At 40.5% G+C, this 26,474-nt stretch overlaps 1 protein-coding gene across 18 annotated transcripts in view; it reads right to left on the reverse strand.

Moving 5' to 3' along the window:
- Positions 1-7,828: 7,828 nt before the first annotated feature.
- caska (calcium/calmodulin-dependent serine protein kinase a) overlaps positions 7,829-26,474 on the reverse strand; it is a 177,677-nt gene continuing 159,031 nt past the window's right edge. For 10 of the 18 annotated variants that reach the window (XM_041806641.1, XM_041806636.1, XM_041806635.1 and 7 more), the window contains 8 exons: positions 23,865-23,906; positions 23,267-23,463; positions 20,901-21,016; positions 14,191-14,271; positions 14,035-14,115; positions 13,755-13,957; positions 12,970-13,053; positions 7,829-10,222 (listed from right to left, as the gene is read on the reverse strand). In XM_041806641.1, the coding sequence (XP_041662575.1) occupies positions 10,046-10,222; positions 12,970-13,053; positions 13,755-13,957; positions 14,035-14,115; positions 14,191-14,271; positions 20,901-21,016; positions 23,267-23,463; positions 23,865-23,906 (981 nt within the window). In that variant the 3' untranslated portion in view covers positions 7,829-10,045. The remainder of the gene's footprint in view (positions 10,223-12,969; positions 13,054-13,754; positions 13,958-14,034; positions 14,116-14,190; positions 14,272-20,900; positions 21,017-23,266; positions 23,464-23,864; positions 23,907-26,474) is intronic. The other 8 variants (XM_041806648.1, XM_041806644.1, XM_041806647.1 and 5 more) reach the window with 1 other exon arrangement.

Below are 26,474 nucleotides of genomic sequence, written 5' to 3' on the forward strand. Positions count from 1 at the left end.
CAGTGATGGACTGTGGGGGGGGGGTCAGTGCTGAGAAAGTGTCCTCTTGGATGTCTTTGTGGTAGGACATGTGAAATGGTTTCTGTAGTGCCCTTGAAATTGTCTACATTTGACAAAGTTCCATTTTTGGTGCTCAGTAGGTGGACAAAATATAACAAAGTGACATCTAAGTGGACTAAATTTGACATAATACAATCCTGGGTGCCCAGTTGATAGACAACTTTGTCAAAGTGCCCTAATCGGTATGTGGTAAGAAGTCAAATTTGACAGAATGCCATCTAAATGGACAGAATTTGACAAAGTGCCCCTTTGGTGTTTTCTAAGAGTGGACAACATTTGACAAAGTGCTCTCTTTGGTCCCTTCTAAGTGGGAAATATTTTTTCAAAATTCCCTGTTTGGTGTCCTCTAAGAAGACAAAATTTGACAAAGTGACCCTTTGGTGCCCTGTGGTGGACAAAATTTATACAACATTTCTTTGTTAAAAGAAAAAAAAAGAACAGCAATGGGTTGTTTTCAAATTCGACAAAAGTCCTGTACTGACATGTCTATAGTCACCATGGTTCGCGTTATTCCTCGGTAGCTGCGCACGCTCACCTCAGTTGCGGCTACGTCACATGTTTTGTTGCTCTGATTGGCCCATAAAGATGTGACAGACAGAGCGTTCATCCAATCACACTCCGAGTTTTTATCAAAGCCTCTGCCTTTTCCCAATTGCGTAGTATTGAAGGTTTCCAAGATGGATGGGATATGTTTCGCACATTCATCTGATGTATCAGGTTACCTCTTTGGTGCCCAGTGGGAAGACAGCATATGGAACAAAGTCGAAGTGACTGGGAACGACAGCAACTCATCCACCAAGTGGTAGGCCACGTAAAATGACGGAGGGGGGTCAGCAGATGCTGAGGTGCATAGGTTGCCAACTTTCTGCAGAATCAATCGCTGCAGACCTCCAAACTTCATGTGGCCTTCAGATCAGATGCGTAGAGAGCTTCGTGGAATGGGTTTCCATGGACGAGCAGCTGCATCCAAGCCATACATGGAGTGTAATGCAAAGCACCAGATGCAGTGGTGTAAAGCACACCGCCACTAGACTCTAGAGCAGTGAAGACGCGTTCTCTGGAGACAAATTGTGCTTCTCCATCTGGCAATCTGATGGATAGGTCTGGGTTTGGCGGTTGCCAGGAGAACAGTACTTGTCTGACTGCATTGTGCTAAGTGTAAAGTTTGGTGGAGGGGGGATTATGTTGTGGGATTGTTTTTCAGAAGCTGGGCTTCGCCCCTTGGTTCCAGTGAAAGGAACTCTGAATGCTTCAGCATACCAAGAGCTTTTGGACAATTCCATTCTCCCAACTTTGTGGGAACAGTTTGGGGATGGCCCTTCCTGTTCCAACATGACTGTGCACCAGTGCATAAAGCAAGGTCCATAAAAACATGGATGAGAGAGTTTGGTATGGATGAACTTGACTGGTCTGCACAGAGTCCTGATCTCAACTTGACAGAACACTTTTGGGATGAATTAGAGCAGAGACTGAGAGCCAGGCCTTCTCGTCCAACAGCAGTGTGTGACCTCACAAATGCGCTTCTGGAAGAATGGTCAAAAATTCCCAGAAACACACTCCTTAACCTTGTGGAAAGCCTTCCCAGAAGAGTTGAAGCTGCAAAGGGTGGGCCAATGTCATATTAAACCCTATGGATTAAGAATGGGATGTCACTTTAGGTCATAAGTGAGTCAAGGCAGGTAAGCAAATACTTTTGGCAATATAGTGTACGATAAAGTCCCCTCTTTGGTGCACAGTAGGTGGCCATTATATGATGAAGTGCTGTCTTTGGTGCCCAATGGGTAGGCAAAGTATTATAAGGTTCCATCTTTGGTGCCCAGTGGGTGGACAAAATATTAGAAAGTGTTGTCTTTGGTGCTCAGTAGGTAGACAACATATGACAGAATGCCTTCTAAATGGACATACTTTGACAGAGAGTCCTTTGGTGCCCAGTTGGACAAAATATGATAAGGTGCCCTCTTTGGTTCCCAGTGGGTAGACAAGATAGAATAAGGTGCTGTCTTTAGTGCCCAATGGGTGTACAAAATATACTGAATTGCCCTGTAAGGTGCCCAGTGGGTAGCCAAAATATGATAAAGTGCCCTCTTTGGTGCCGAGAGGGTAGACAAAATATGATAAAGTGCTCTTTTTGGTGCCCAATAGGCAGGCAAAATATGATAAAGTGCTCTTTTTGGTGCCCAATAGGCAGGCAAAATATAATAAAGTGCCTCTATTCTTGAACAAGGTTTCTAGTATTTTACCATAAATCTGTGACTCCTTTTGTGTCCCACTTTTTATCATTTAACCCTAGGCCTTCAAACATCCTGACTCCACCACTGACTAAGAGTATTTGGTAATATGTTTAGACCAAACTTTTTTTTTTTTTTTTTTTTTACCAACGGCACACCTGCTATCAAGCCAAAATCTTAAGGCAGACCACATTCATATCTATACAAAATAGCCATTGTAATACATGTTACAGTATCTTTAGTTTTTTTTTAATATAGTTTTAGCAATAATGTTTGGTTATAAAAATTCCCAAGACACACCTAGACCTGCCTCAAGGCACACCATTAGAGAACAACTGGTTCACACTGCTTTAGAAATAGAAGTCATAGGCAATCAATAACAAAAACGTCTTGTTTGAATTTGCAAAAGTGCAAGCAAGCGCCTGCACAAAGTCCAGATTTCCCATTTAAGTTCATTCTGAAAAGTTTATTGTGCAATCAAGGCGATATGAAGGAATTTTCTGCATTTTTTGATGGAATAATCATTTTCCTAAGTACCTATCTAATAAAATGTATGTAGTTTTTTTTTTCACTTTTTGCAACTTTAGTGTTCATTATATATCTGCGCTTGTGTCTTTTTTAAACACACAACATCAAAACTATGGAAACACGGAAAAATAGCCATCAAACTTGGAAATCAGAGCATTATAAAGAACAAAATGTACACCTGAATCTAAGCTACAAACAGCCAGAGAGAGGAGTATATACAATCTTTAACATGTTTCTAAAAGTTGTTGAAATGGACTGATCGTTCTATAAAACAGGTTTCAATATCCTAGGCCAGGTCAGAAGGGTCAAACATAAGCCTGACCAAATCCTCCCCCATCTCCTCCTCTCACATCCCCCCTCTCTGCTTCCTCTCAGCCGTCTGTTGTTGGTACAGTTGCTGCAGCGTGCAAGGCCTGATTCAGTTGATCCCCCGCTGCACGCTGCAGCAGCAGAGCGAGGGCGGAGGAGACCATATGTCGCTGGGATCAGGTACACAGGGAGTAATTGGCTACCAGGAGAAAGGTCAGCTGCTGGGAGATCTCTGACATGACGGAGGCATCCCCCTCCCCACCTACTGTGTCTCCAAGACGTCACTAATCTTTACGATAGAACTGCAGGGGGAACTCAGTGATTTTGACGGTTAATTCAGTTGTTTATAGCTAAGATGCCACATAGTGATAACAACTGCCAACTCTCTTCATCCCATGAGTATTGATGGCATTTATAAGATATATAAATAAATATAGAGGCTGCTGTCCTTGACCTCCGACCTGGGCTCCAATCTGGACTGTGGCCCCTTTCCCTCATGTCATTCTCCACTTACTCTCCAGTGTCTAACTCTGTCCATAGTGAGGGAGAAAAGGTGTTAAAAGGTGAGCCTGATCCAGCTCATACTGGGTGCCCTGCTGGACCAAGTTGGGTTGGACCAGATCTCAGGGGATGGTTGCATGCATGGTTCAGAGGTCACCTGGAGAGATGGGGCATGGTGCTGGAGCAGATGGACAGAAGAGGCCAGAGCAGTACAGGACCAAGGTTGACACAGTGAAGTGCTGAACCAGCATATGCTCCCATACCTGACCTGAGCTGGTTCATGCTGCAGACTGCTTTGTAAGTAGCTTGAAGCATTAACTCGGAAGGCCACTTAAAACAACTTTTCTCCTTCATTATGTGAAATTCATCCATGAAACTAAAATAGTGGTTTACCATTTAGTAAATACACCTTATGGAGAGACATTTTTATTGAACATAGTCCTCAGTTCTAAACAAGAAGTCAGAAGAGAATTGCCTCATTATCTCAGAGTTCACCCTGTATGGCAGAGATGAGTCACAGTGGTTATATTTCAGTGGAGAAAACCTCACTGCATGTCTGTAAACGTGATTCATTCCAAAACCTGATGCTCCACATGTGTCAGCTGTTTTGGCATGTGAAGCCAGGAGGATCAGACATTATATCAGTAACTTTGTGAGCCATGATTATCCATTAGTCATCAGTGACGTGGAGTGAAGTCCCTACAGGTAGGGTGCACCTGCCTACTCAAAAAATGTTGCTCAACGTGAATCAAACCTGAAGGAGAGGGCGTGAGCCGGTAACGGTCTCCACACTCTCGTTTTCAACTGAACTCTGATTCTGGTTTGAATTCTGGTTGGACATGTTGATTCTTTAATGACGTCTGCTCCATAGGCTGAGGAGTCCCTAAGCTGCTTTGTGATCTTGATTCTGCGGGGTCATTAATAGATTTGTAGTGTTAGTCATAATACAAAATTTTTACACTTAAATTGATCCTGGTAAAACTCAAGTTGTATTTTCTGGTACCAGAGTGACAAAAACAGGAGTATTTGACACCCAATACTGATAGATGTAAGTTTAAAATCCTCAATTATTGTAAACAAACTGAATAATGAATAATGTAGACGGGCCCTGATTAACCTCTTTAGACCCTACGTGCAAACATGAGGACATTACATTTTGGCTTTCTTACAAGACATCATTGCATTCTGCTATTAGAAAATTTTAAATAGTTGTCCAGAATTTTCATAGAAGTTTAAATACTTTGCTATGAATGTTGGGGGTAATTGCTTTTAATTGGGGGGACATGTTTGTATATTTTGGAGTGTTTTATTTGAGGCATTGCTGGGGTTTGCTCTTAAAGTTTTAGGTATTTTCATTAGAAATTGGGGGATTTATTTGTAGATATTTGGGAATTTTATGAAAATTTTGGGGGAGGACATATCTTGACATTGTCCAAAAACCTTTTTCAATGTAAGGAACTTTATTTGTAAATTGTTGGCAAAGTGCTTTGAAATTTTGGGGAATTTTTATTTTATATTTCAGTCATTAGACTGTGTAAAATCGAGATTTTTTTTAGTTTTTGTTGAGTTAAAAGAAGTGTTAAAGATTTTTGACAAAAATATTTAGAATGTCTTGGAAATTTGGGGGGATTTTTATGTTTTGGAGAGCTCTTACAACTTTAAAGGAAACTTCCCAAGACCACAGAACTTTTAGTGGAAATTGAGTTCTTAGGTGCCTAAATACGTTCTTGTGGTCCATCATGAGAAAAATGACAACACATTTTTTTTGCATTTTAAAACATATTCTTTGTGAAAATGACTTCTTACAGGTAAATAAATAATACTTTTGCTTTGTTATACCTATCAGGTCCCACTTCTCCCAAATGAGTAAAAATGCATTCCAAGCAAAAGCTTGGCTCTCAGGAGGTTTATTATGAATGGATCATTATCAGCTGGTTCTCAATAAAATAGATTATATGATGGATTATAAACAATACACAGTCACTTAAAAATGATCAGCTGTGATTGATCCACTGATGTCCGCAGCTGTGAGAAGCACTGTGCGTGCTGGAGCCAGAGGATCCAGCATCTGGAATCAAATTAAACTAAAATAAATCCCCTTCTGTCAGCTCATCATCAATATTCTGTCATTACATGTGTTCATTTATGGGAATTAATTATTTAAATGATTATTGACAGGCTGAAAACATCAGAGTATATTCAAAAATAAGAAAACAGTCTAATCAATAAGAGGCAGCAAGTGAAAAACAACTCAGCTGTATTATGACACTGATGATGTTAATTTAAAATGCTAAAAATAAATTTCACCTCCAAACAACTGTATTAATTGAATCTATCACCTAAATGTCCTTATCTCGAATGAACATTGTCATGATAACATTTTACTGACCTTTGCCTGATAGTTGTTTTACCAACCAGACATTAAACACATCATAATATACTGCTACAATCGAAATTATTCAACCCCCACTTCAAATCAGGTTTATTTTGCAAGTTTTAAGTCTTTCAGCTCTTTGCAATGAACACATCAAACAAAAGGAGTTGAAATAGCTCAACACAACAACTGCTTCAAGTGGTTTCCCCCAATCCATCTAAAAATGCAATTTATACTGACTTCTCCAGAGTCAGAATGATTCAGTCCCCTGAACAGAATCCCTCACAACAGCTCAAATATGTAAACCAGTGATGTTTCAATCACAACTGATGAACCAATCATGGGCTTTGTTAATGTCAGCAGGTTTGCTTGAGCTGGAACACATAAAATACCTGAACTGTGAGGGGTTTGTTGTTAGAAATATGGCAAAGTCAGAAAGAATGGTCCAAAAAGTGAAGAGATCATTGGCCTTCACAAACAAGGAACAGGAAACAAAAAGATAGCAAAGGCACTGAATGTTCCTAGAGACAACACTGGAAGCATAGTTCACAAGTTCAAAGTTACAGGAACAGTGGTTACACTGCCTGGACGGGGCAGAAAAAAGAAGCTATCAATGGCTGTAACCAGATATCTGAGAAAGCCAGTTGTGAAAAACACTTGAGTGACTGCAGAAGACCTCAAGCAAAACTTGGTGGCAACAGGGTCTGAGGTTTTAGTGAGTACAGTAAGACATGTACTAAATGTAGACGGTTTTCATGCCAGAACTCCTAGACATACACCACTACTGACCAAAAAGACCAAGAAAAGACAGCTCCAATCTGGTCAAAATCATAGAAATAAGCTACATAGGTTTGGGGATTCTGTTCGTAATAGGAACTATTTGGCCCAATGGATCAGCGGTATGTCTGGAGGAAGAAGAATGAAGCATACGCTGAAAAGAACACTGTACCCACAGTTAAGCATGGTGGAGGCTTGGTGATACTCTGGGGCTGCTTTGCATCCTCTGGCACTTGAAACCTGCAGCGTGTGGAAGGACAGATGGATTCAGTAAAGTATCAGGAAATCCTAGGAAGAAATGTCATGCCGTCTGTGAGGAAACTGAAGTTTGGGCATCACTGGACCTTCCAACAGGACAATGATCCCAAGCATGCCTCAAATTCCACCAAGGCTTGGCTGCAGAATAAGTCCTGGAAGATTCTATGATGGCCATCACAGCTGACTGACTTGAATCCCATGGAAAATCTCTGGTGGGATTTGAAGGTGGTTGCAGCATGCTGACCTAAAAATATTACTGACCTGGAGGCCATTGCAGAGGAGGAATGGGATAAGATTCCTTAGGAACACTGCCAGAATCTGGTGTCTGGATATGCATCTGGTTTGCAGCAGGTCATAGAAGCAAAACGGTGCTCTACTAAGGACTAAAGATGCTTGCCATGAAGGGGTTGAATAATTTTGATGGCAACTGTAATATCTCAGCATCATGATGTTCTGAATGCAAAATGTCATTTGGATGCTGATGTCATTTACTGCTCCACTCCTATCAGATTCTGTCACTTACAACAATCCTGTGACTCTATACATTACTCTCTGTGTGAGTTAAAACTGGTTCTGAATCCTGACAAAACCAAACTCATGATGCTCTCAAACCCAAAGACAAAAATCTCTGATCTTTCCTTCTATCACTTCATCTCAGAGTGATCTGACTGAGTCTGCCTTCTTTTAAATACCTTGGTTTTTCTGAGTGATTATTCTCTGACATTAAGCTTCATGTTGAGCAACGTTGGTGTGACATCTTCTTTTTCCAAGTGTGGGACAAATCAAAAAAGAGAAAAATCAAGAACTTTATTTGATTTCATTTTTACAAACACATCTCACTACATGATCAGCTGTATTTCTTTCTTTTTTCTTTTTTTTCTTTTTTTTTTTTAGTAAATCTGTGGTTTAGAAATGTCACCCGAAATGCAAAGGATGTGCATAGGTGTCATGTCACTGCCCACTCCGGTGCTGCCCCCTCGTGCTTCCTCTGGCTGAGTTCAGGCTCCAAACAGCTGGAATGTTTTTTTCTTTTTCATATTTATTCATATTTTTGTCTTCTTTTCTTTGTTGGAGGTTCACAGAGGGACACAGGGAACACTGACTGACTGACAGCATGAAGCTTGCAAATGTCCACATGCAAGATAACCTCATTCAGATCTCTAAAAATGAATTGATTTATTATTTAGAAGAGACAGTACCCAGTACCCAGTGGGGAAGGCCAGGATGTTAGCCAGAGGCAGAAAAGAAGAAGGATAAACCAGGGCGGGGCGATACTTCGACTCCTTCAGATATATCCTCATATTTTCAAACCAGAGAAAGGGTCAGACAATATCACACAGATCCATACAGGATATGATATGACTCCTTAATTGCACAAATAAAATCCAGCAACTTTTTCTTGCCTAATAACTTGTAAAATATGTTGGCAACATTTGTAAAGTGGACAGAACGTGAAAGTGCGAAGTGGGGCTCCTTGCTAGTTCCACCCATTTCTGTCTTCTTAATTGCATTATAAATTGTTTAAATACATTCCAACCAGTTTGAATTTCCTTTGAAATTGCTCAAATACATTGGCAACATTGAAAAGTGGTATGAACTGGTGAGAAATAGGGGCTCCATGTCAGTTCCAACTACTTTTCCTTTCCTTTAAAACTGCCATCTTACCTTGTTAGTTGCCTTGTAAATTGAACAAATATGTTCCACCCATATCTCTTTGCCTTGAAATTATTCAGATACATTAGCAACATTGAAAAAGGCTTGAGAGTGGTAAGATGTGAAGGCTCTAAAGCAGTTCCAAACACTTTTTCTTTTGTTGTTAATTGCTTTCTTGCCTTGTGAATTGCACAAATAAATTCCAACCTCTTTTCATGCATTGTCAACCCACCTTTTTTGCAATCTCAGTTCCCTTCTTGCCTTTTCTTTGCCTTCTTCAATGCCTTCTTGCCTTGTAAATTGGACCATCTAAATGGTCCAATTCATCCCACCCACTCTTACCTGCATTCTAAATAGCCAAAATACATTGGCAACATTGGTGGTTGGAACTGACATGAAAAGAAGGGCTCCTCACAAGTTTTAATCACTCCTCAATGTTGCTTACATATTTGTGCAATTTAGACAGTGCTCTTTTTGTTTTGTTGTAGTTAAATGTTTGACAGTCATTTTGCTTCTGTACTTTTCATACCAAAAATCATTAAGGTAATGGATGATCTTTTAGAAATGCCATATTTAAGGGTCTGTCTTGTCATGCTAGCAGGGCAATTTGGTACACAGAGCTCTCGAGGGCTGAAAACATTGGACTTCTTTGGGTTTGCTTTGATAATGAGTGCTGCCACTGAAAAAACAGTGGCTGTGGACTCTGGTCCTAATAATACAGGAAATTTTGACGTTAATAGACTGAAATCCTGCAACTATTATTGCACAATTTAGTCAGTGTGAGGATGACATATTGCCCAATAAATGGTGGCTCTGACTTCTATTTTTGTTGCGGTGGTCTTAATTTGGTTTAATTTTTATTTCTTCACAGAAAAAAATATATCCATAGACATATCATGTACCAGTTAAAGAATATGGAGGTATATGATTGGTCGGTATTGCCCAGCCCTAGGATGAATAAATAATGATCTACCGGTGAGGAGACACTGCGGTGTGTTTGTGTGCTTTTCATTCAGAATACACACCGCTGCTGTCTTTAAGAACTACAACACCCAACAGGACTACAATGTAGGAACAGAAGATTGTGGGAGGACAGGACACAGTACTGTCTCTTTAAAACAAACATCTACAAAAATGTCGCCTCCTAGCTAGAACAGACACGACAATATTCACGTTTTTACTCTGTTTTTATACAACACTATGAGCAGGTCGTCTGTCCAGTCTGAGTTTTCTCCGTTGCACGATGTTGGTGCAGCGTTCAGGAGGATTTTCCGGGGGTCGTTCTTTTTTTAATCTGTGGAGGAGAAGATGTCCAAGGAGATGACACTGAGGAGGGGAGAGCAGGTTGAAGAAGAGATCAGTACACCCAGGACACAGGGACCCACTGAGAGGTGGTGCACACCAAGTCGATGGCCTCCTCCAGGAACCTGATGGTCTCGTCGATCTCGTTGTTGATGATGGTCTGGTCAAAATAATGGGCATAGGTTTTCTGCAGGATCTCCGACTCCTTCTGCAGTCGCTGAAGAGACTCGTCCTGCAGAGGAGGAGAAGGGATGCTCTTAGATAATCTTGAACACAGAGAGAATGAGGGAAACATGGACTGGGAGGATCTAAAGCCTCTACACACTAGCTGCTTTTACATGGACACTTCTAATCGGGTTAAACCTTCAACCTGATTAGAAATACTGCATGTAAACACCTAAATCAACCTGATAAAGCCCCATCCAATTAAAAATCTAATCAGTTGCAGAGGGGTGGTCTACACCTTTTCACGACCCGATCAGAGGGAAAATTCACCCTCACCCGATTGATCTGACATGTTCTTTCTGCGCATGCTCTTCGTCTTGACGTAACTGCGTGGCGACGTATTTTCTGCTTCATTAACAACAAGCCAAGCACTACAGTGAACAAACGCATATAATCCATCTTGATGCCTTCAGGTATGTTGTTATGTCCACAAAGGAACAGGAAGAATGCGGAAGATGGAGATTCACCAGAGATTGACCGCTTGAGCCTGAAAGTGACCGTGAATGAGGCATCAGGAGCCGTTCTCGCCAGCAGAAACGGGGCACTAGACTCAAATGCCGGTAGTGGAGAAGCCACGGCTCAGGGGATGTCGGCCTCAATTAGGGACGGAGAAATAACGGAGCAGTGGGACTATATACCACTGGAAACCAATAGCAACCATAAATCATGAGATCCGTGTGTCACATGATTTATCGTCGCTAGTGGTGACTGTTGACACAGTGGCCGCTATTCCGATTAAAAACAGGCCGATGTAAACACCTGATCGGATAGATCACACACAATGTAAACGTTTGACCCAAAACATTTAATCGGGTTGATTTCAATCAGATTGGAATAAAAGTGTCCGTGTAAACGTAACCACTGTGTCAGATCCCAGATAGGTGAAACATGAAGAAATGAAAAAGTCTGTATGGATCCCTCTTTTAGTTTCCATCAAAGAAATGAATGATCCAATGAGCATGTTTTGATATAACAAAGAAGAATAAAAGGCATTCATGACCAAGGTAAATACAGACTCTGGCAGCTTTTGGTCACCAGTTAACACGGTGACTCTTAAAACTGTAACACCTGTTAGCCTGGTCAGCAGAGAAACTTCTAAAGAAGCACAGAAAAATACAAAACCAGCTGATGTTCCTAGTGATGAGAGGGACAAATCTGGAAAATATTCAGTCACCTTATGAGGCAAATTTAAACAATGCTATTTATTTACATCCCCAATTCCCAAAAAGTTGGGTCGCTGTTTAAAATGTAAATCAAAACAGAAGTCAAACTTTTTTGGAATTGGCAGTTGTAGCTGCCTGCATTTGAAGCACTAGCCCCTGGTTACAATCCAAGACGTTCCTATCTTTATATTTTGACATCACCCCCAAATTCCACACACACCATTTGCACAGCGATCCATCACAGAGCACACTCCAGAAAATATCTCTCCTTTTTTAGACAATCTTTATAATTCCCCAGCATGCACTCTGATCCGTCTCTGGCATACGCCAAAAGTGCCTCTTCACTCTGCACAAGATACATGCCAGGTCTGTTTTCACTGAAGCCTGTAGATAAAATGCTCCTGAGGAGATCACTTCTCTTATTTTTTCCATGTCTTTTTGACTGTAGCTGCTCAGACTGCACTTCAGAAACTAATCGAGTAGACGAGGTTACATGCTGTTGGTCTGAGCTAAACCGCTGCTACTGTGGCAATGCAATCTACCAAAAACAGCAAAAAAATTCCCAAATGAAATGAAAAAGATGGCACTGAAAAAGTCATTTAAAGGTAAGTTTTTTAGAATCTAAAAATCAAAGCCTCACCATCATCAGCTCCAGTTACATCAAGACTTGTGTTTGAATGGAAACATCCTCCAAGCCGTCCTTGCTCACATACAAGGAGCCATCAAAAAGCCGCCATGCCATAAATTTCTTGAGAAATTTTCTAGTCGCTATTTTCCATACACCTGTGCACCCCCTTTGTTAATGATTACATACTTTACTCACACTATGATCTAACCCACAGGTGTGTAGAGGCCTTTAGTCAGCAGATTAGGGAGTGAACAGGAAAAAGCTACAACTAGAACTACATAAAGAAGCATATGGGGAGGAACACAGGCAAATATAAATAAAAACAACACGTCACCATCTCTTTCCTGTCAGATTATACTTACTGGCAGCGTTCGACACCACCTGGGCATCTGAGAGGAGAGCCAACAAACAAATGCATGCAGCATGCAGGAATAAATGAGAGCATAGACAAATGAGAGGTACAGAAACAAACACATAGAGCATGCAGAAGTAAATGAGAGCAGAGCGCAATGACAGAAAGAAACAAAGCATGCTGGAATACACGAGAGCAGAGAGGAATGAGAGAGAGAGAGAAAAATGCGTGCATGCAGGAATAAATGAAAGCAGAGGGGAATGAGAAAGGTTGAGACTGCAGGTCTTAATGCAGGCGCTAGGATGGTAGCACTCATGAAGACCTTTTGGTGGATGAACCATCTGTGTACCATGAGCAAACAAAGTCAGCGTTTTAAAATTTAAATTTTTGTGTGTTTTGTGGCAGATGAATGTGATTTTTCCATTTTTGCGCAAGAATGTCCATGTTGGACTGATCAAGAATAAATCAGAGTTTCAGTTCATGGAGATGAAATTTAAGGTGACTTTATGACAGCAGCAGAGCTCCAGAGCAGGGAGGAAGAAGATGAACCAGACACAAACACAGCGGTTACCAACCATGACCACTGGTAGCTGTGCATTTTATCTTCCTACCTCACTGATGCCTGGCGTGATGGTTGGTGCGGCAATAAAGACAACGTATGGAGCAAACTCTGCCGTCCTCAGGACCTTCAGGGCCTAAAAGTGAACAGGTGTAAGGGTTAAAATATCCTCAGCTACACAAACTCACATCTAGGGTCATCACCATGCCAGATTTCAAAACTGATATGATTTTAGTAAAATTAGTATGGATAGCTCATTGACACCACAGTAGCAATAAAATAGCCCTCGTCTCCCAGCACTGGGTATTAAGTTATTATTAATGACAAAAAACTCTCAGGCAAACTCCTGCATTAGTCTAACAGCATGCCTTCATCAGATATCACATCGCATTGTGCAATGAATGCTTACTATTTACACCGTGATTGTTAAATATTCAATTCTCTGCTCTGTAAATGTAATCATCTGTCTTCAACAGTATGATATCTAATGCTTTTATTTTGAAGGTGGAAACATGGAAGGGTAACAATCTGCATTAATGAGCACTGATGACAGTTCTGCCATGATGTTAACACAAGGTGGAGTATAACATTTCAAATATAAGATGGTCTAGTATTTTGACAAGTGCTTACAGATGTAACAATATTTAACTTGCATATGATTATCATGATGTAAAATACAGTTATTAGTTTATCATGGTGTTGGTATGATTTGCTAAAGAATCTAAAAACGTACAAATTCATCATTTCAAATCATTTAAACATGTTTGATATCAAAAACTCTATAATTATCTATTCATCTCTACAAGTGGACTTGAAACACATCAAAATTAGACACACCTGAGGTTCCACGTCTAGTATGGCAACGAGTCCCTGCTGGTGGATCTTGCGGATGGTCTCCAGCCGCGTCCCATACATGGCGTCCTCGTGGCTGCCGTACTCCAGGTACTCGTTGTTGCTGATGTCCTGCATCATCTGGTCATGGGATACAAAGTAGTAGTTCTTCCCGTTCTCCTCGTCTTTCTTCGGAGGTCTGGTCGTGTCTGTGGACCAGAGAAGGTTCAACCTTACGTGTCATGGCGTTGTACTTTTTGTTTCTTAAATGGAGTGTGCATCTTACGTGGGATGGGGTAGGCGAATCTGTCGGGGTGTTTGGTGATGAGCGTGTTCTTGATGTGCCGTCTTCCTACTCCGTGAGCTCCTGATGGAACCACACAAACACAGTTAGCTGGTGTCGTTATAAACAGAGATTGTATTTTAAAGCAACTGAACTCACCTAACAACACCAGCGTTTTCCTCTTGAAGGCAGGAAGCTTCACCACCTCTTCATACGTGACCAGGTCTAGTTGGTCGAACACTGGGAGGAGAAAACAGCAACTTAGAGGATGTAGAGAGCGGGCTGTGGGGACAAACGGCAGCTAAAGGGTTCTAACAGGTGAAGTGACGAGGAGAGTTGTACTAAATAGTCTCTAAGTGGAGAAGAAGAGAGGAAGCTGGGTCGTCCATCAAAATAAAAAAGAGTTTAAAACACAGCTAAACTAGAGGGAAGTGATGAAGACGTGCTTTACAGAAACCTCAAGGGTCCAGACAGTTTATACCGAGTCAGATGACACCTGATGTGTAGGAATGAAAGATACCTTGATATTGATTCACACAGGGTTCTGCCTAAGACTCCACAAACTAAACACTCATCTCATAAGCTAAAGTAGGGGACGATTTCATGTGACTATAAATTTAAATTTCTGTTCTTTCCATTGTTTTTACCAGTGCCTGGTTTTAATGAGGTATTACCGGCAGACAGACTTGTAGCAGATCTTAGAGATGTCTGCTATACGCCATTAAGGAGGAAGAATGAAGTAGTGACTAAATACATGACTGAGGTGCTGAGAAACTAACCCCAGTTCTCCTAACGTGAGGGGAGTGGGATACTAGCCGGCCCTTTTCAAACAATGCTCACTTAAAGGGGATCCTTAGGGGCACTTTGTAAAATCTGGCCCACTTATGGGGAAGCCAAGAGGAACTCATAGGCCTACTTATAGGTAACCCTGGAGGGGAATTTTTCACGTTCAGCCCATTCATAGGGAACCAAAGAGGGAAATTTGTCAACAATGGCCAACTTAGTAGGGACTCTGATGGGATTATTGTCTAATCGTTTCCACTTGTAGGGGACCAAAGATGGAACTTTGTCAAATTTTACAAACTAAAGGGGGACCCTAAAGGAAACGTCAAATTCTGTCCACTTGTCGGCATCCCAAGAGGGAAATTTTCAAATGAGTCACTTAAAGGGGCACCTAAACGGGAACTCAAATTTCACTTAGTTACAGAAGACCAAAGAGGGGAATTTTTTAAATTCTAGCCCACTTATAGGGGATCCAAAAGGAAACTTTGTCACTTACAGGGTACCCAAGATGCGGCTTTGTCAATATTTGATCGCTTATAAAAGACCCTAGGGGGAACTACATTAAATTTTATCCAGTTGGGAACCTAAGAGGGAACTTTATCATATTTTTGCCACTTAAAGAGGACCTAAGAGGGAACTGGGAACCCCAAAAGGAACTTTATCAAATTTTGTCCAGTGGGAGGGGGCCAATAGAGAATAATAGGGTCAAATTTGGCCCACTTAAAGGAACCCCTAGAGGGAATAGGGAACCTTGAGGGATTTTTTTGTCAAATCTGGCATACTTACAGGGGAACCTTTAGGGACTGTTTCAAAATTTGCCCACTTTAGGGGACCCCAGAGGAAAACTGGGGACCCAAGAGGAAACTTAATCAAATTTGTCCTACTTATAGTGGACCCCTATGGAACCTTGGTAAAAAATTTTGTCCACTTATAGTTCAAGGACAAGGACTGCAAATTAGCCAGTGCTAGAAGTCTTGTATTCAATGCATCAGTTGTACTGTAATTAAATGCAACAATGCCCATGTATTGCCCCTGACAAATAAACTAATAAATAAACAAATAAATAGAAGACTGTAAAGTGAACTTTGTCAGATTTTGTTCACTTACAGGAAACCCTAAAGGGAACTTTGTCTGAGTCCTTTGTCCTCCGTCTATTACAGTAAGTACAGTTTATTCGTTACAGTTGCCTATCTGGGGGGTCATATAGCTTGTCCTTCTGTCCATTGTCTTCCATGGCAACCAGTCTGATACCACCATGCATATACAGTAGTCTGCCTTTATTTAGGCCACGTGGACTTTAGGGTCATGTGTACTCTGACAGGGACCCAGGTCCCTCATGTGAAACCATTTAACAGGAACATCACAGCACACAAACGTCTGAATATGAACCGATCTGCTGTTTCAGTTTTGATCAAACTTCTGTTGTTTGTGATCAACAGAAAGAAAACTGAAACTGTCACAGTGACAGTTGGTTTAACCTAGGAGGTTAAAATAAAAACACAGAAGAAGAAAACAGCAGAAGAAGAAGAAGAGAGGAGTTTGTAGCTGTCACTGGTTGTTACTTACATGCAGAGAGGCCGATCAGGAGGAGAAGCAGAGAGATGAAGAGGAGGGGTCATAACACCATCAGTTACAACAGCAGAAATACAACAAACAGACAGCAGCAGACAACACGCTGTTGTTGGTGCTGTTAGAGGGTTTATTCACATGAACGGAGATATGTCAAAGTCTGAGACCAGCGAGGTGAAAACATGCACTGAGGTCACATTTAGGTTCTGTAATATCACAATACCGAAGACCTCCATCTGCAGAATAACACAGGATTTAACCTCTGATTTCAGGAGCAAATCAGCTCCATACTAAAGTTTTACTTAAATTATCTAGTAATAAATAATAGCATGACATCCTAACAGCATGTCTAATCTAATGCTTTTATTTTGAAAATCAGAGAAACAGACATTAACAGCCACAGACAATAACAGACACAACCTTCAGCAGCTTTGAGACGACAGTTTTAGCTCTGTTCTGACATAAATCAGACCACAATTCATTTCAGACACGGGCATGGATGTTTTTTTTTATTAAGACTGAGGAACTACATATTCCATAATCCATTGTGATTCCTTTTATTCCTTTTGAAGTTTAAAACCCTATATGTACCTTTCTGTATTCACTTTTATTCAGGGTTCCTACATGCTTTTAAAAATCCAAGTAAAGACTTTTTCCACACCTGACCTGAGAAATATTAATATATTATTCATCATAGATCATTATAATATCATAAAGGCATGAGATTTCTTAATACACTGAACCAGGAATGCATTTTGTCAATTGAACTGTATGAAATATTAAATGGAATAGGGCGAAAGGCATTTTTTAGGTCATAAAAACCCACATTGAATGATTTCTGGCACATTTAATGCCTCTATTTTAGCAATATAAAGCCAATGGATATTGATCATAACTATTTTTGGTGCTGAGCTGATTCTAAACAGTGTAACTATTAAAAAGTGGAGTAATACTTTTTGTCAGGAAGACCTGTTAAAATAAGGTTTCTGTGGTGTTGAATCACATACTGGGTGTTGTCTCACTTTTACAATGGAATTTTAAAAATTTGGTATCCTGACAACCCAAACTATGCAAGAGTATTGGGGCCACTGAAAAAAAAAATTTTGAGACGAAAATTTTTTTTTCACTTGTGAGAAAAAAGTCAGAATTCTGAGATTAAAGTTAGAATTCTGAGAAAAAAGTCAGAATTCTGAGATTAAAGTCAGAATTCTGAGATTAAAGTCAGAATTCTGACTTTATTCTTCAAATGAAAAAAAAGTCTCAATTTTTTTTTTCAGAATTCTGACTTTAATCTCAGAATTCTGACATTTTTCTCAGAATTCTGACTTTAATCTCAGAATTCTGTCTTTAAACTCAGAATTCTGAAATTGGCTAAAAAACTTATTTCTGAATTTATTTGGAAAATGAATTTGCTTTTAGACTTTGTGTTGCACAGAAGTAAAACCACACTGAAACAGGATCTGTACAAGAAGAAAGGAGAACTTCCTGGGAACACCAATGAACTGTGAAAAAAGTGGGGTTTATAAGAAGATGAAACGTCTGAGCTAAGGAGTGATTCTGTTTGCATTAAAGTGTGTGATAAAGGGAGATAAAGTATTGATCATTACAGTTTAAACACTGATGATAAAATGAGCACACAGTAGATCTGATCTCATGCACTCATGCAGAACTAAATTCAATGATGCATGCTTTTAAATATCATGTCTGCTCTGTTTAGACAGACGGTGTTTGTGTTTAAAGTTTAGCAGACATGACTGAGAACATGTATGAGGATGCAACACACAACACAGCATTACAGACACACATGCAGAGAAGTGACACGTTTGATCTGTCGCTGTAATCTGTAGTATCTGTCACGTTCCCACGAGTAGAGTTGAGTTTATGACCCCCATGCTCTGCTGACATGTAAGGCGGTATAGTAACAGTTAGGTGTGATACTGATATAAACAGGATGTTTGCTGCAGCGTCCACATGCACCGACACGCCCACACGGCTGCTCCGAACATGAGCTGCAGACACCGAACACCACAGACTCTGGGACGACGACACGCTAAACGTGTTACCTCCAGCCTGAACTCTTAGTTCCTAACTGTGACACCTTCAACCAGGGGTTCTCAAGCTGAGGTCTGAGCCCCCAGAAGGGTCATAGGATACATTTTACATTTGGTTTATGAGATTTTATCAGCTGCAGAAAAAGAAATAACCTTCAAATTATCTGATTACTAAACATTATTTAATCATTTTTGACTATCAAAGTGGACAAACCAGAATGTTTACAATGCAGTAAGGACCTTTAGCTAATTAAAGTACATACATTAATGGAATAATTCACTTTATTCTGTTTATCTATATCAAGGCCTGTAGGCAGCCCCAACACTGTTCCCCAGTGGGAAGGAATGGTTTTATACAGTCTAAATATATTTTCAGATTATTTTATTTAGTCTGAGCCTCTTATTCACAATCAAAAAACATGTCTTAATTATTAACAGTAATTCTAGATACATACCTCACATACCTTTAGGCCCCTTGGAGCATGAGGCCCCAGGCAACTCCCTGCCTTTGCCTTATGGTAAAACCTTTCATGTGTAGAGCTACTCAATCTCCCCACATTCATGCATTGCTGTGAAAAAGTATCAAAACTAATTTTAATATGAGACAAAGACAACCTGAGTTTAAAAAAAAAAAAAAGTTTTTTAATAAAAAATTAATTTATTAAGGGAAAAGGCCATCCAAACCTACCTTGCCCAACATGGAAAAAATCATTGCCCACTTGTTAAACCATGAATTAACTGTTTTAACCACATTTTTGTAAAGCTGAGTTTAGTTTGACTATCCACACTCAGGCCTGATTACTGCTAGAACTGCTGAATCCAGAAATCCCTTAAACAGAACTGGTCTGACAAAATGAAGTAGGCTACAAGATCTCCAAAAGCAGCACATCATGACACCATCTAAAGAAATTCAAGAGCAGATGAGAAACAAAGTCATCAACATCTATCAGTCTGGAAAGGGTTACAAAGACATTTCTAAGGCTTTGCGACTCCAGCAAACCACAGTCAGAGCCATTGTCCACAAATAGGGAAAATTGTGAACAGTTTGACCTTCCCTGGAGTCGGCGGCCTACCAAAATGACTCCAAGAGTGCATGGACGGCTCATCCAGGGGGTCACAAAAGAAACCCAAAACAACATTTAAAGACCACTACAAACTAAGGAAAAAACCCTGAAGCAGGACCCCAAACACTCCAGCAAGTCCACCTCTCAATGGACTAAAAAAACCTAAATTAAGATTTTGTAGTGGACTATTCAAAGTCTGGACTTAAATCTGATTAAGATGCGTGGCATGACCTTGAACAGGCCGTTCATGCTGGAAAACCATCCAATGTGTCTCAATTAAAACAATTCTGCAAAGAAGAGTGAGCAAAAATTCCTCCACAGTGATGTGTCAGACTTATTGACAGTTATCACAAACACCAAAGATGGAATAACTAGTTATTAGGTTTAGGGGGGCAATGACTTTTTCAAATAGGGCCAGGTAGATTTGGATGGCTTTTTACCTGAACAAATGAAATCATCATCTAAACACTGACTTAAGTTCTAGGTTATCTTTATCTAATGTTTAAATTAGTTTGATGATCAGGAACATTTAAGTTTGACAAATATGCAGAAAAATAAGTAATCAGGAAGTGGATGAACACTTTTTCACAGCAGTATAGATGTAAAACAGGCAGAGCAACAAATGCAACACTTCATAAACGGCATTGAAAAAGTAATATTATTTAAATGAAGGGGATTGATTTGCTCTGAGAAAACTAACTGCAGATTAAAGAACAGAAAAATGAATCATTTGAGAAGAAAAATGCTTGAAAAGATGCTGTGATAAAATCTGCTGACTCTGCTCTCAGCGATCTGTTGCTAACCTCCTCTACCATCTTCCTGTCTCAGCACTCCCTTCCTCCTCCTTCCCCGTGTTAACTCGCTATCACAGCTCTGGTCACCAGCACACGTGCAGAAGCTTTCACCCCCTTGGCCTGCTCACACAGCCTGACACATGGTGGTGATATCTGAGACTCCTCATCTGATGGTGCTAAACATATCAGCTGCTCACGCTCGCTCTGCAGCTCTGTGTTTGATACAGAACCTTTAAAAACGAGACAATGATATTCAGACGCACATATGCTCCTCCTCCTCCTATAGCCCTGTTATTTCAGACTTTGTCTTAAAAAATGAAGATCTGCTGCTTCAGTGAGGTGTCAATGTCCACATTCCTCCACAGGACCGTGGCTAGGGTTTCTGCCTCTGCAGCAGATTTTTCTCTGACTGCCTGAGATGAACACTGAAGATCCTCTTACATACAACTATCACCACACTGATGCTGTCAGCCTCTCTCACACTCATATAAACATTATGTAAAAAGCCAGCATGAATGTAAAGGCAGAGCATGGATGCTGTTACATCGGCAGCGTGTTGTGTTACATGCATGTAAAAGGTGAATACATGTGTGTTTTAGCCAGGTTACCTGCGTTGTGCTTTGCCAGGTACTTGTCTTTGTACTGTTTCTTCTTCTTTCCAAACCAGGTGCAGCTCGCCTGCTGCTCCTGCTTCGTCTTCTCCATTGCTATACACGCCACCCGCCTGGAAAAAAAGGCACAAATGTCAAATTTAGGGTTGTCCAGATGTCAGGATTTTAAGCATCGATATGATTCTAGTAAAAACAAAAACTCCAACACCACAACTACAAAATGTCCCAGACACTAGTGCTGCACGAGCTGGTAATAATGTGTTGTTTGTAATTGTGATTCTGATACAATCCATAAATTGTCTGTCACAGGGCAACCAGAGCAGTTGGCAGCAAGAAAGATGCACTCTTGTGTTATATCTTGGACTTGTAGTGTTTTTCACTATTTGAAAACTTATGTTGAAACCTATGAAAACAAAGAAGATGGATGTTCCAGGACACCTTTGAGAGAAAGAACAGGAAATTTCCATCAAGAAAAACCCCCAAAAGGTGAAAAAGAAGACCTCAGTCTCAACTACAACTCCTGGCTAGCTTAAAAGCTAACAACCAGTAGCCAGTAACTGCCTGATCAACAGGAAACTACTGAATGCTACCTATTGAGATAGCATGGGGCGGTGCGTATGAACACAGCGGCACAGCGCTCCATCACTAACGGCAAAACAAAGCCCTACACTTACACCAGAACTGACAGCGTGCCCTCGGAGTTTACATCTTTCCTGACGGAGATTATCCAGAGAGCGGGGCGCTCGGAGACTGAAAGGAGGAGGATGTGGAGCAGCACGACACCTACAGCCGGTGGGGAGGAGACAGAGACGGCGTTGTGCGAGAAGGCAGAAGCTGAGCAAACAAGTCAGGCTGCAGGCTAGGCTAAGAGCGGCCCCACACAAACCTGTCGCACTGAGCATCTTTCTCCCGGTTGCCCGCTCCCTTCCAAACCGCTCCAGGACTGGACTGCAGCCTCTCTCAGCCAACGCAGAGCCCAGAGCATCATTAGAGACCACTCACACTCAGCTCCTCATCACTTTGACCCCCTGCCATCGCCAAACATTCAGGTCAATTAGGGCTCAGTCCTCCAGGATGAGGCAGTTTCTTCTACAGTTTGGGTCCTGAACACAACTCCCCATGCTGCTGTCTCAGCCTGTCCTTTATAGGACCTCAGTAAACATGGACCATTTACACACATAACTGGTGACCACTTTTCACTTTTTTAGATTGTATTTATATCTATGTATTGCCTCTTTTACTGTTTTCATTTCATAATTAGCTGCTGAAGGAGATGCTCTAAATATTTTATTGTTTTCATGTTATGAAAATAAACTATCCATCTAGCCTCTGTACTACCAAAGGTAAACTGGTGCCCCAGTGTTGCGACTTTTAACACTCGATGTAAAAGAAATTCTTCCACAAAATTAAAACAGTGGATTCCTGTTTGGTTAACACACCTTATGAGGTGCTGTTTGATTGAAAAGATCCTAAAATTCAAAAAATGGCAAGCAGAGAAGGTAGGTGACTCTACATGGCTTGGACGGATGCCCTCAAAAGGACAGCTCAGACCAAAAATTCATGAAGGGATGAGTTGAAATAATGGATGTTATCATAGCATCTACCCATACCCATTCACTTGGTTTAAAGTGATTTATTTCTTAAAGTTACTGTGCAATAAATCTGTCTCTACAACACTGATGGTACTGAACATTCACATTTTTTTTGTCTCTTAATCATTAGTCTTCAGTCTTGTTTTACCCCTATCTGCTGAAATGCTACTTTCTCTACAGACAGCTTTAGCTCCTACAGCCTTGACCTTCTCATGTGTTAGCTTGTACAGCACATAGCTTCCTGCTTAAGTTGGCCAAGCACTACATGGTTTTAGACCTGACTCTAGAACAGATTAACCTTCACCAACAATAGAGTCGCTGGTCGAGGCTCGCTGCAAACAAGTATTTGTCCAAATAATCCTTCAAGAGTGTGGTGTCAGAACCATTATTTTTAGCTACCTATTGAGTTCAAGCCTCCCTGACCTTGAATCATAAGTATAATCAAGCATGTTTTATATTTATGCCTCTGACAGAACAACCAATCAAAAAAAGATAGATTCATTCATTTCCAGAAACTGCAGAATGATTTTATCTGATCAAATATCCTGCTTCGGCAACATTTGTCAGCGTTTAGTCTTTCAAAACAAGATTTATATGTCACATTATCTGCTTATAATGTCTAGAAACAAGCTGATGGTGAGTTGGCAACCTGAACATCAGGAGACACCATCAGCTGCCCTGATTGGCCCTGCAACAATCTGAAACAGTCTCATAGCTTAGTGAATCTTTGGTCTGAATTTGACTTATGTGTTGCATGTTTAAATTTCTCACCACTCCTGCAGCTCCGGTGACGGGATGAGGCCCGCTGTGCCGTTCTTTGTGTTCTCCAGCTTCCCCTGCCACCAGTTGTGGTCGTCTTTGGAGATGATCTGGATGATGTCCCCGACTCTGAAGCGAATGCCGGCTTCTTTGCAGGGAATGAGTTCGTCTTTGGAGGGGTCGTATTCAAACTGAGCTCTGACGTAGATCTGTGGAGGAGAAATGGAGACTTGATGAGTTCAGGAGGGTTGGAGAAGAGGGGGTTCATGTTGGAGTTTTACAGAGATGCATCAAGAAATGACTAAGTGAGGTGCAGACGAAGACAGAAGAGTTTTACCAGGGAGGAGAGCACCAGGGATTTTAGGTTTCTAAGTCTGAGACTAGTTTTTAAGGGTGAATTTCCTCCAGAGAGATAAACTGTGGCCCAGCTGGGCTGTTAATGAGCCTCTGGACACCCAGTAATTATGGCACAGGCATTGTTTATGAGTCCGTCTGATAAAAACAGCTGTTATTCTCCTCGCAGCTGCGTGCTGGGGGCTGGTATTCATACATCTGGGACAGAAGTGTTGCAGTACTCATGTACGGGGTTTTAGGTGGAGCTGTCTCTTACCTTCACAGACATTTTGTCCTTGATTGGAGGTCTCGATACGATCTAGGATGTGAAAGCATCACACATGTCATGCAGTAATAATGTCTGCTAATGTCTGAACAGGAGGATGGAGGCTGTGAAGGGTGGACAGGGAGGGTTTCTGATTGATGGAGGAGGTTAGAAACTTTTTAAAACATGAGTCAGTTTGGAGTTACTGGGATGAAGCCGTGGAGCTCCTCAGACTTTACAAATTCCTTATACAGTATACATCTCTGTCTTATATTTCTAATGTTAAATAATGTGTATTTAATTTTCCTATACTATATTTTGGCATGAGAACATGCTGCTTTTGCAGCTTGTACGGTGGCTTTGAGTTCTCAGATGAATGCATAACCAAACAGAAAAAAACAGCACAGCAACATGAGGCAAAGAACTATAACATGAACACAAACAGCTACAACACAAGAACATCGGACTGTAGCTGTGCTTGTTTTTGTTAATGTTGCATCTATTCTTGTTGCAATAGTGTTAAGTCTTTTTCCATTTGTGTTGATCCTTCAGTAATTTGCTTTGCATTGTGTTATGGTCATTTGTATTCTTTCTGTGTGCTGTGCTTCTCACTTTTGTGTTGTGTATAATTGTGTTCTTATTTTGGCTTCTTGAGTTCAAGTTGCATCTATTTACACATGCATAGTGGCTCCTTGCATTTGCATTGCCTCTGATGTCGTCGTTATTGCTAGTTCATGCATTTGTGTTGCGACCTTTTCCATTTGATTTACGGCTTGCAAGTTTTGTGTTTACTTAGTGACTTCTTATGTTTGTGTCGTGTCTATTTCCCCTAAGGTTTTGGCTTCATCAATCTTTTTGGGTCCATGTTATGGCTTTTGCATCCTTGTTGTGTCCATTTTCCTTCATGTTGTAGCTTCCTGCACATGTGTTATGTTAATTTGCATTCATATATTTGTACTCCTCTTGTGACTTTTTGCATTTCAATTGTCTTCTTATGTGTCTTGCCCTTGTGTTGCACCTATTTACCCTTGGATTGTGGCTTCTGTTGTTTTGTTGCCTTCATGTTGTAGCTTATATTGTTATGTTGCATTTATTTGCTGCAAGTTGTCGCTATTGCTTCTGTTTCTTGCCTTTTTCGATCATGTTGAGACTTCTTGCTCTTGTATTATATCATTTTATTAATTGTTTTGCATGTATTGCATCTATTTGTATTCTTCTTGTGGCTTCTTTGTTCTTTTGCATGTATTTACTCTCCTGTTCTTGCTCCTGTATTATGTTTTTTGTGTTGCTGCTGCAGCTTATTTTGTTGTTGTGTCTAACTGAATTATTACTGTTGCTCCTTGCATTTGTATTGGTTCTTTTGAGGTTCTTGTTGAGGGTCCTGTCCATTTTTGACTTTTTGCATTTATATTGCCTCCATCTAGATGATTTTAAAGTGTTTTTCTGCTCAGTTTGATGAACTCATGTAATGAAAAAGATGTTTATAAACTTCTGAGTGATCTCAAAAATATATATATGATACTGACACATGTTTCGATACAACAATAACATAAATGGAAGTCTTTGGGACAAAATAATGACAATTTCTTGTTCTAGTGACCAGAAATTGCAGTTAAATTCTTGCTCACCATCTAAATAACACAAAATATTGTTAGCATTTCCATATTGAAATATTGTTTTTGATGGATTCATTAATGCTTTTAACAATAACTACTTTTTATAGTTGCATTTAAACATCACAATTCACATATTACATGAATTTAAAACTTTCATATGATGCTAGTAAATGCAAACAATGCTGATACCTATTTGATACCACAGCAATAAAACTTCAGTAGTGGGTATTCTTACTTTTAATCCCAATAAACTGCAGACAAATTCCTGCACTTTGCTTTCATTGCATAAAAACACTAGGACTGTATACACGTTCAACTATTGCTTGCATTTTTGTGTGATTTAGACAGGGTTTGAAAGAGTTTTCTGCAGTATCTGATGCATTCATCCCTCTCTTATGCACTACTCTTGTGGTTCTCAGCTGCTTCTCTGCCTTTTCAGCAACCAACCATGAAAACCCAAGACTGTAAATTTTAAAACATGCAGTATCCTAAATGATCAAACAGTTTGCCAGCCTTTGTCTCTATCTATCCATCTATGCTGGCTGTGAATGGTTTAAGCTGGTCTGTTGTGGACTCTACTGCCCTCTGCTGGTAGGATCCATGCTCCTGCAGCATTAAAAGAGAGGTATGATGTGATGTTTGGGTGACTCATGTTTGATTATGTAAGGAGGAATGTGCGAGGAAGATGCACAAACATCAAACTCAGTGATGGGATGAAGTGATGGTATTATTGGGGATTTCTGCTCTGTAAAAACCTCCATTTATTTCTAAAGCGAGGATGGTTTAATAACATCTACGGGAAAAGTGGTTGAAAAAAAACAATGCCTGTGACGTTATTACTGTAAATACGGTTAAAGTGGAAATGGAGAGGAGTTAACCCAGAGGTGGATCTTGTCATTTCGCTCAAAATGAAAGCAAGAAAACCAAATCTTAAAAGAATCCATCATAATCAGGACTTGACCCGGTCAAAGTGTCAGTCTGGATCCAAACGTCGTAAATGTGGGTC

Source organism: Cheilinus undulatus, linkage group 15 (genome assembly GCF_018320785.1).
Source record: "Cheilinus undulatus linkage group 15, ASM1832078v1, whole genome shotgun sequence".
Classification (NCBI taxonomy): domain Eukaryota; kingdom Metazoa; phylum Chordata; class Actinopteri; order Labriformes; family Labridae; genus Cheilinus; species Cheilinus undulatus.